Raw genomic sequence first — 11,485 nt, 5'->3', positions numbered from 1 at the left:
CGACAGTTGGTGACTTGACTTGAAGAAGGACCAACGGGCGGAATTTTTACAGTAAACGGGAGCCTAACCGGCTAAATGTCAACTTTAAATGACGACTGAAAACGTGTCGTCTTTTACTTTGTGAGAGTTTAGATTTTATTTAGTGTGTGTCGATAATGCAGGACGGAAAAACCTGATGAAGTTCACCAGAGATATCTGCCGGCTGCTGGGCTTAGGAGGCGGTGAGTAACACAGAGAGACAGCCGATCAACTGGTGCTTTTTCTGGGGGAGAGGAGGTGGAGACACAGGGTCATGTGGAGGTGGGAGAAGTACTCAAAACTTGAACTGAGGTAAAAGTAAAAGTACCAAAGTGTAGGAATACTGTGTTACAAGTAAAAGTCCTACATTCAAAATGTTTCTCAAGTAAAAGAACAAAAGTATTAGCATCAAAATATACTTAAAATACCAAAAGTAAAAGTAGTCATTGTGAAGATTGGTCCATTTCAGAATAATATATATGATATGTTTTATAATTATTGATGCATTAAAGTGTTTATGAAAGCTGGTAACTATTGTTGTCAAGTACATTTACTCAATTAATGTCCTTAAGTACAGATTTGAGGTACTTGTACTTTACTTGAGAATTTCATTTTAAGCTTCTTTGTACTTCTACCCCACTACAATTCAGAGGTACATGGTGTACTTTTACTCCCCTACTTGTATTTAATACCTTTAGTTACTTTACAGATGTGGATGACTGATGTGAAATATAATCAAGTGTTAAATCAGACTTTAGTTCCACCTGGAGTAAATTCACAAGCTACCCTGCAGTATACAAAGTCATTCAAACTAGCTTTGATGAACACATTAAAGAATACATTATTATAATTAAAACACATGTATAATATATATAGACACACAGTAATTCACAATAAAAAGCTTATTCTATTTGTGTAAGAGCTAGCTTTAGCTTTAGCTCTGAGTTAAATAAAGCAGTGTAAGAGATTTTTAGAACTGTTAAAATAACTTTTTGCAAAAGTAACACAATCAAACTTGTATATGTAACTCATTTTGCAGCTATATAACCATGTCTGGTGACTTCAAAACTTGTGATTCTTTCCCATTGTTACCTACACACCATGTGTGACATACACTTGTCATTGGCGTTGTCCCCAAGCAACCTTTCCTTCACGCTTAACATCAGCCCAGTATTGCTATTATCCTTACATGTCCATATCTTCACTTCTAATCTACATCTTGACATCAAATAGTTTTCGTTGATGTTTAGACTCAGCTGGCAGCACGCCATAAACCCATCTAAAAAAATATTTGACTAGCAAATAAGTTATCCCTACCCCACAAGAATGCACATGAACTGGTTTGACCACAGTTGCAGCTCTCATAAAGACACATCTGATATAATTCATTCATGTTTAAAAGATTGAATTAAAGCATTGTTGGAATCTCAGACAAATCAAAAGTTAATATTACATGAAGCATGTTTATTTACTGACACCTACTACATCCAGACAGCTGTATCCAGACATCCGGCTGAACGATTAATTACATATATTTTTTTTTTACTTGTGTGTCATTCATCCACACCAATCAGAAGTGCTGTGCTCCACATGTACCAGCCATTGTTAACCAATCAGAAGTGGCCCATGATAGAAGGTGATAGACAGATTGATCCAATCACCTGTCAAGTATTTTTGAAAGTGCCTGCCCTTTCCAAATGGCTTCCAATGGAGCTTTCCTAGATTGTTCGGTGAAACAAACCACCTGAGTCAGGTTAGTAATGCTCCATCACATGTTTTACATCTATTACAGGGTGAATCTTAAACTGAAGCTTGACTTTAAAGCAACCCAATGGAAGTTTCATGTAAGTTTAGTTCTTTCACTCGTAGCTCGGGCTGCGGGGGTACTAGAGACGGGAGCATGTTGATGCGACCTTCCTAGCCGGAGATATGGCCGCATTTTACAATAAACTTCCGTTGGGTCGCTTAAAAACAAATATCGCAAATCGAATCGCAATCGCAATATTTGTCAGAACAATCGCAATTAGATGTTTTCCAAAAATCGTGCAGCCCTAAGCTGTACAACTAACTATTTAGTGTAACAAAAGCACTGTAAAGTTGAATATTACACTGAGAATTAGGAAAGACATTTTGGATATGATTCTTGGCTGAAACAAAACTGAATGCTTCTCTTTTATAGATCCTATTCTTGACATTTTAATCACAATCTTTGGTTACAGAGAACATAACCTTGACATTGTCCATGTCCATGATAATGCTCGTTATACATGTTGCAAAATCCTGTGAGAGACTGACTTTATCATGCACGGCTGATACAATCTTTCCAAATTTAAATCCAAAGATACCTTTCCTTTCTGAATTTAGATACACTCGTACAAAATAACTTGTTGAATACTTCCTGTCTTGAATAATTACATCTTTCCAAGTCAATGCTGATTTAGATGATTTAAAATCACCTCGAAGCAACACAACACTTCTGGCACGAACCTACAGGACTCATTTGTTGACGGAAACTTACAAATATCATTCCAACACTGAGATTTTAATAACAGTAAAAAAAAAACATCATTAGTCAAAGGTTGACCTTCGGTGCCTGCAGCTGAAACATTTCTGCTCAAATAAACGCCTACAATATAACACAATCTTCTCTTCCTGCAATCTATTTCTTCCAGACATGAATTATGTTTATCTCCAGTCAGTGTGAGTTTCCTACCGTCTTCATCATACTGTTGTCCTTGGACTCTCTCTCTCGAACTCCATGCTCCTACCTCTGCTTTCACTTCATCTCCTCAAGTCGGAACTTGTTTATTTTTAAGACGAAAAACTTTTGGCAGCACTTCTCTCTTGTGTTCCTCATAACTTTACAAAGGCTTGACAGTTATTAAAAAACCCACTTAGTTATGAAAGATGTGTTGCTTTACCTCATTCATTGCTCAATCGACTCTAATCAAAGTGTACTTCTTCTACTTGTCTTCCTCTTTCCAGAGTATCAAACCATATCCTTTCACAAAACAACAGCACAGTGCTAAAGACTTTATATTAAACATACTGTTGACATCCTAGAAAATAGCTATTAGGTAGACCATGAGTTTAACACTACATTACATTGCATTTAGCTGACACTTTTATCCAAAGCGACTCACAATAAGTGCAATAAACAATAACGATACAAACTCAGAACCACAAGGAAGCTGGAAATATACTTTAAGTAAGCCAAACCATTGTAAGTGTTTGCTCAAATGGCAAACTCTTAAAGTGCTTTATTTAGTTATTAATATTTAATGGCCTTTGTAATGTTGAAACAGGTGTGTTTTCTGTTTGCGATGAAAGATATGCAGACTGTGCTGCCATGACATTGAGAGGGTGTTAATGCGGTGCTGACTGAACTCGTCTTTAATAACTCAACTAACTTCCTGAAATTGTGTAAAGTGAATCAGAAACAAGCGAGTAAATGTAGCCTTCAGTGGAAGTGTACTTTTGAATGTGACCTCACCACAGTGGTGTTTCTGTATTGTGTCAGCAAAGAAGGATGTGGATGAGTCAGAGGGAAGAAGACTTTACTTTGGGCTGCATACTTTCACAAGTGTGTTTGATTTGGTATTTTATATGTATTTGACTTTATCTTTGGGTGTGCCTGTGTGTGTGTGTGTACAGTATGTGTGTGTGAGATCTGTTTGGGGAAAGGAGGGGCAGACGATTCAGTGTTCGCCGCAGACACTCATTAGCTGTGTGTTTCCTGTTCCTTGAAATGATTTTCCTAATGAAAAAGAGACTCAGAGGCCACCACAATGGTAATGCTGTTTTCATAGTTTCTATTAATGGAAATCTAATTATGTTTTGTCTTGTAAATGAGATCAGATCACTGACAACACAAGACACCATTATAAAGGGAAGTAAACAGTCTTTCAGATGGTGTAAGATATGATGCAAAACCTTTACAAATAACGAGAAATTATCTCCCAGACACACACTTCCAAACGTTTTGACACATTTATTTAAAGGCAAACTGTGTATTGTGACACATAGAACATTTTCTCATGAGATATCACTGAAAATATGTCATAGAAAATACCCTGAAATATCCTAATACTATTCAGGGACGTATCGCAGAAAAATCGCAGAAGAAATCTATTTAGAAATTGTTAAATAAAATAACCACACAGAAGTAAATTCATATGGCTACACAAAAAAACAATTTTAACACAGCAATCAAATATCCAATATTCTCATAATGCAGTCAGCATTGCCAATAATCGTGTACTTTAATACTCCAAGGGATATGATGATAACCAAAACAGAATGCAATGTCTTTGATAGCTGAACAAATATCTTGTTTCAGTACATTTTTACTTGTCCAAATTATTTCTATGTTTTCCTATTTACTATCCTATGTTTTATTGGTGCAAGCCACTATTGTATTTTATCGCAGCATCCAAAAATATTTTTGCAAAACAACCTTCGTGGGTCATTAAAATTATTTCTTAGTTTGAGCAGAAATCTGTGTATGAACCCGGAATAGTAGTGGCTATTGTTAAGGCCAATATCTTGAAGCCACATTGATCACAAGATAAGATGTGGTGGCTTAACATCCCGGCTAAATACGCTCTATGGAAATCCCTTCAGGATACTTCAGAGACAAACACTTATGACTCTAATTTCTAAAAGCTTTGTAAGAAGCTTTTTTGTTTTCTGAAATGATACCATAAATCAACATTTGTTTCATATTTTTTCTTGCATGAAACCCCTTCCAACTGTTCACAGGGCTAATGCCTGTACTCGACTGTGAGACAGACCGTCATTGTTGTGTTTTATTAATAACTGTTTTGAGAAAAACTGCAAAAGAGAACCAGTTGGAATAAAGTAGAAAGTTGGGAGAACAGCATTTCTCTTGAAGTGGACCTATCATGCTATTTTTAGGCAATAGCATAGGTCTCAGATATATAACAATATAAAAAACATGTCTATGAAGTGTTTTGCTCAAAATACCAAACAGATCACCCATTCTAGCCATGCCTCATATCCCGCTATTTCACTTCCTGTTTCAAAAGTGCTGATTTGGGGTATAAAGCTTAACAAAAAATAAAAAAAGAGGGGGCTGAGCTCATGCGGGACCCAGCAGTTACTGTCTAAACTAAATACTGCCGTGATGAAACGCCATATCATGGATTATCAAGGATTATTTCTGAAACAGTATGGAGCTCAAAGGCTTTCTCTCTTGCCGGTTATACCACAAAGTGAGTTCCTTTTTATTTCCTGCTTCTTCACACACATGCTCTCCAGTACAGGTTAGCTCTGAGTGTTAGCGATGCTAGTGTAAACATGCACCGACCATATTACGTCCAAAACAGTCGGGCATTGTTTCTGATAGCAACGTTTCTGATAGGGCCGTGGGTCCACATTTCAGATATTACGTCATATCGTACGCAAATCTGGATCAGCTCCGTTGTAGCCCCGTTTTTAGAGATTTGGGTACGGAGGAAAAGAGAGAGGGTTTTATTTTCTGATGCTGCGTTAGTTCCCTGACACACCGGGGACACATCTTTATGTATAAAAGACATCAAAAAGTGCATTTTGCATGATACAGTAGGTCCCCATTAAATGATAAATGATGAGTGTTGCATGGTGTTGCGTGGGTATTTTGGGAGCAACATTAATTTTCGCAGTAGCAGCCATTATTTCAATCATAACTCTTATTGAGTATTTCTGTGCCTGGAAACCATATGTATTTTAAATGCTTATCTCATGTCTCTACTTGATGTTAAAAAAACACACTAAATAATCTGTTTGGAGTCCTGAAGTCTATAGTTTCCAAAAAGGGAATGCTCAGCTTTTTCTTCTCGCGTAAACAGAAAGACACTGATGTTGACAGAAGAAAGAGTTGTGTGTGTGTGTGTTGATATGGGTTTGTGTGTGTGTGTGTTGATATGGGTGTGTGTGTGTTGATATGGGTGTGTGTGTGTGTGTGTGTGTGTGTGTGTGTGTGTTGATACGGGTGTGTGTGTGTGTTGATATGGGTGTGTGTGTTTAAAAGAGGGGAAAGAACGGTCAAGGCCACCCTGCCTGGATGCCTTGAGAACAAGATTATAGCACAGGTGGTTTTCATATCAAGCAGCGTACTTGATTAACTTAAACATTCTGTAGTTAAAACTAATCCATTCCTTTGTCTGTAACGTCGGATACAATTTGGTTGATTTGTTTGAAACTCACGGTATATGGCAGAACTAAAAATAAACTGTGCTGTTGACATATTGTCCATTTTGTATGAGCTCATATGCAAATATCTTTGTGCTGCACAGGGAAACTAGGAGAGTTTTTTGTTTCTTGCATAGTTGAAAGTTTCCATGGTGTTTAATCTGCTGAAAAAATATGATGAACCTAAACTGAATGAAAACCAGTAAGACATCAAGTGCATGTTCATCAGAGACGTTTCTGTCAATCAGCCATCATCTGACAGCACAGCTACTCTAAATCTGGCAACCAATTACAGACTTAATGTTTCTGATTTGTTCCCTGGTGTATTCTGCTAATGGTTGTGGGCCGATCTCCCATTATGAAAACATTATGAGTTGTAATAGTCAGCAGGGATACTTGCAGTGGCGGACTGGCCGTCGGGACGTTCGGGACGAACCCCGATGGGCCGGTACTGAAGTGGGCCGGTCGGACAATTCACTAGCACCCACAAAAGGTTTTACTTGACCAGCAAAGTATACTTTAAGACGTTCATCCAACAGGGGCTCTCAGATATTTAAATTGAGTTGTTTACACCCTGATGTTACATGAGCTACTATTACAGTATGGCCAGACGACAGAGGATACATTAGTTTTGACGTTCTAATAACAGAATGAATGGTTTATAATTTTCACACACAAGTGAAAGGTTTAAGATGAGTCCAACTCTGAGGTGTCAAACACACACACTTAACTCACACAGTCGGTGCATGTTCTCTGCAGAATCACTTCAGCTTTTTAATTCTCATGAATAATGCTAAGAAAAGTTTGAAAGCACTTCACAGTAACCTCTCTCACTCATGGTTCCATGGAAGAGAACTTCTAATTGATATCCTGGCATTGTTTCCGGGAAGATACATGTTGAAATCTGTGACTTTTTTTGTTGCATTTCTACTGGTGTTTGCACAATGACAAATATTGTATCCAAACAAAGACTTCATTCATGTAGCTATAGTCCGACCTTGATATGCCATCATTTCAGAAAAATAACTGCAGTTTCTTCCAATCTTTATTCAAGCTAAAATGTCAGCCTGCTGTTATATAATAACTTAATTTAAGAATAGGTGTATGGGAAGGACTGAGTATTAAAACGTGTAAATGAAACTATTTTGGGTGAAGCTTAGATTGTGAAGATAGTGATAAGATTAAAACCTCCAACAATAAAGCTCCTGCTTCTCAAATCACACATTTTTATTGCCCTCAAATCTGAACTTTCAAAATGGTCATCGATGTCTTCAAAATGTATATTTTAAGTAGACCTCCAAATGAGTATACATTTATTGTTTTATTCCAACATAATGCATCCACATCAGACTATTTCAATTAAAACTGTTTTATGATTGTTTGCAGCTCGGCGTTCAATATTTAACTTCATTTATGGCCTGAAATCCTAATAATTCTGGGAAAAGACTGATAAAAAATCATGAGAAAAACCTTCAAACCTTCACAGGTGTTTTTTTCACGCGATAACACCTCTGTAGACCGTGTGAATGTGTGCAGATTGTTTGACACCCCCCTCACTTCCCTCAGTGGTTTTGTTGCACCTGTTGAAGAATATTCACCTTCACAATTTAAATCGCCATGCTCAAGATCTCCATACACAATAGCAAGTATTCTATAGGCTTCTGTTAGTATTTTTAAGTTGTGTGGATGGGAAACTTGTCTCAGTCTCAAACCTATAATTTGACATTGGCTATATGTGTTTTTCCAAAACAAGCATATTCCTCGGTCTGTAGTTATTCCTGCTCTTCATCTGCCTTCAGTCTTTCTGTGGCTCAGGATGTGTTGTATGCCAAACAGATTTAGTTTCTGTTCATTCCAGAAGTTTCTGAAAGGAAGAGAAACTATTCTTGGACAGAGTTTTCTCCCCCTGTCGTCATCTTGTGTTTGAGAGAGAAGAATGTTGTCTGGAGACTGAACAGCATTCTCTCTCCAAGGACTCTTGATCTGTTATTGATTGAAAACATACGTCCTCTGTATTATTTCAGAAAAACCAATGCAACATGTTCTGATGAATGGATTTACACATGCATTCGACATGTGGTGGTTATTCAAAATATTCCCATATATGGACGTGTACACAGGAGTTTTCATAGGAATTCTTGAATGTGTATATTAAGAGTTTTGAAGAAACTCTTTTTTGCCTCAACATGTAGAACTAAGGGGAAGGGGATCAAACTATCACCTTCTGAGAGAGAGTTTGTAATGCAAATCAAGGTTGGTAGTGATTTTCTGATTACTGAAAGTAGACTTACGAATAGACAGTAGGCTTTTTTTTCATGTGGAAGAAGGTCCTATGGCCAAAATGTCATCTGAAAAATGCAAGTAAATAGTTAAACACTTTTGTAATTTAAAGAAATGCTCATTAAAACAAGTGGCAAACCTCTATGCTGCATCGTACCAGGGGAACTTTTGACTTGTGTAAATAGGGGATCATTCTAGCTTGAGTTTTTTTAGCATGTTGACCTAATTGATAAAAGTAGCGGCCAGATCCAAACTTAGCCAAGACCCCTGAACAGATAAGACCACTTGAGACTGTCAAAAACCTTCTCAGCATCGAGAGTAACAACCCTGCCCGCCAAGTGGATGATATTAAAGAGCCGGCACAGATTACTGGCAGAGGATTGTTTCAAGATGAGGCTCGTCTGTTGTCTTTTTATCACTTTGGAAAGGGTTTGGCTTAGTCGTCTAGTTAGAGCTTGAGGGATCAACTAATAGTCTGAATCCAGAAAAGGGCCGAAAAGGAAAACCAATGTTTCGGGACTGCTTTCCTTTTAGGAACCAAAGTCATTACAGCCAGACGGAATAGGAGGCTTTGAGTTTTAAATGCTATAATAACGTACAAAAGAAGAGGAATTAACAGCTGATCATAAAACTCTTAAGAAGGGGGGGGGGATAGATACTATCTCTTTACGTTAGTGAGCCGGATCATTTGGCTTGGCTCTCTTAAAGCGCCGGCTGTTTCGCCTCCCAAACGGCTCTTCATGTTACCACAGTTTACCACGGAGCCAGTTTCGCCGCTGCGAGGCTCTGGCGCTCGCAGTTCACGCGCGTGCTCCACTAGCACCCCCACCCCTCATCGCGTCCAAAGCGCGCACGTTCCGTGTTGTCCTGTGGCAGGCACCGCCGATGTCGGGGAAACGATCTTCAATACTCCGAAAATAATCCCACCAGACTCCTTTGCCCCTCCAACAGAGGGATGTCCTTGGCCTTTTTCCTTTTCGTCATTTCAAGCGATAAAAACACTCGATCTTCTCTCGAATTATAAAAAAAAATGTGGACGCCCTCGGCTCGAGTTCATGACGGCAAGACGCCCCCCTGGCGGAAACGCTGGTAAACTATCTCTGTGGTTTGACAGATTATAAGGAAGTTATGGCCTTTTCAGTTCCTTTTGGAGCAAATTGGAGATAGAGGCTCTTTTGTTCTTCCTGGTACAGTTTGGGAAACTCAGTACCTGACAAGATTGTGTCCATCATGGAAATGTACATCTTAATAATATCTGATACAATGGGCTTCATTTTAAATGTGGGTATTGTTCTCAAACGTTCCTGTCTTTATTGGCCTGGAAAGAACTTTGGGCCCTATTTCTTTTTCCTAAGTCTTTGGGATGTTTTCTTACAGTCCATTGGGCCCATAACATGTTATGTTTTCATCAACCTCGGAATGACATGGTCAATCTTTATATTATTGGATGTCAGAACTGAAGAATTTCTGATACTATCTCCTCCTAAGTGTACAAAACTTGTGTCGTGGCATTTTAGTAAATTTTTTTGAAGTAAAAAAGCCACTGTCCTTCCAAACAAATGTGGAGATTGTGCGATCGTGGTGGGCAGCATACACATATAAAGATCAATATAAACATCCTCTATTCAAAAATCAACATAAAGTGTTAGTGGTTCATTCCAACAATAACCGAAAGGGCTTGGGGTCAAAAAACGTTACCACTTCCACCCATTCTTCTTTAATGTGTTCATCTGGACTGTCTGTAGTAAACTATAATATATTGATTGTATATTCTAGCTGTATTCACTGTTATTAGAAACCAAACTGACACTGGAGCTGGACATATTACAGTTGAAGAATATACTTGTCAGCGCTTTAAATTGGGCCAACTATGTAATGACGACAGGTGTAAATGCATCCCAAATGTTGGAAGTACGCAAACTACTTTCTGCTGTGGTTGCCTCAAACCTTAATGGACCAATATATACATTAATTCTCCTGTGACACTTTAATTTTACAAAAATATTTTATGTCTATTTCTTTTCTCGTTGATATTCATCAGGCTAAGCTTTTTGTTAATCCTGTCTGCAGCCTCTGAAGTCGTCCTCCTGCTTGTTCACTGAGGACTGATGTAAATAGACGGCGGCATCTGAAATACTACGAGGAAAACAGGCGTGGCGTCTAGCAATAACACGAAAGTAAAGACTCCCGGCACAGCTGTTGTTTGTTTTTCTGCTGCTGGGAGTTCATGGTCACTGATCTGTTTCTGCAGAGAGAGTATCATCAGCGGAGTGAACATTTATCACCATTCAATTTGTGCTAATGGATCTGGGTTTCACCAAAGGCTGGTGTGTAAATGTTTATTTTTAGACTGAATCTCTTTTGGATAACTTGGTTCAGTTGATATTTGAATACGAGGGTGAAATATTTGTAGAGTGCCTCTGCGTACCTGAGCGCTATTTCTGTCCAGGCGCCCGCGGATATTTTTGGCATGGAGACCTCTTAGTTTACTATAAAGGGAGGGAGGAGGTTTCCCTCTAACTCTTACGCCTGCTGGTGCTTTAGTTAACATAAAATAGTTTGGTCTGACTTATGAGTCTATTTTGATATTCGATGATGTATGACTTTTTTTAACTTTTCAAACTTGCCATTATAGTTTGCTTATAGAATTTAACTTGGAATGAGTAATCACTGAAAAATGACTATATCTTTCAATATATTCCTTATCGACTGACCTCAGATTTAAGTGAAATGACAGCATTAAAACAGCTACAGCTCATATTTGCTGCAGATTAGCTAAATAAACGTGTTATCTTAAAGTACTCGTACCTATTATTACCCTGACTTTATCTAGAATAAATTATGAACCAAATGTCTGGATGATATTTGTTTAAAAGTCAGTATTTGTTTGCATGATTTGAATAAGCATGCTTTTATTTAAGTTAACTTGTTTCACTACAGCTGCACAACAATCTGAACAGCATTTGCATTCTTTAAAAACACGAGGGGGAAACGA

At 38.1% G+C, this 11,485-nt stretch overlaps 1 protein-coding gene across 2 annotated transcripts in view; it reads left to right on the top strand.

The window, feature by feature from the left end:
• The window catches only part of LOC117482065 (stress-induced-phosphoprotein 1-like), a 26,775-nt gene continuing 15,290 nt past the window's right edge, over window positions 1-11,485 (top strand). For both annotated transcript variants that reach the window (XM_034130054.1, XM_034130053.1), the window contains exon 1: window positions 1-221. In XM_034130054.1, coding sequence (XP_033985945.1) covers window positions 176-221 — 46 coding nt within the window. In that variant the 5' untranslated portion in view covers window positions 1-175. The remainder of the gene's footprint in view (window positions 222-11,485) is intronic.

The sequence above is a fragment of the Trematomus bernacchii genome, unplaced genomic scaffold, assembly GCF_902827165.1.
Source record: "Trematomus bernacchii unplaced genomic scaffold, fTreBer1.1, whole genome shotgun sequence".
Taxonomy (NCBI): Eukaryota; Metazoa; Chordata; class Actinopteri; order Perciformes; family Nototheniidae; genus Trematomus; species Trematomus bernacchii.
This window is presented reverse-complemented; position numbering and strand designations above follow the sequence as displayed.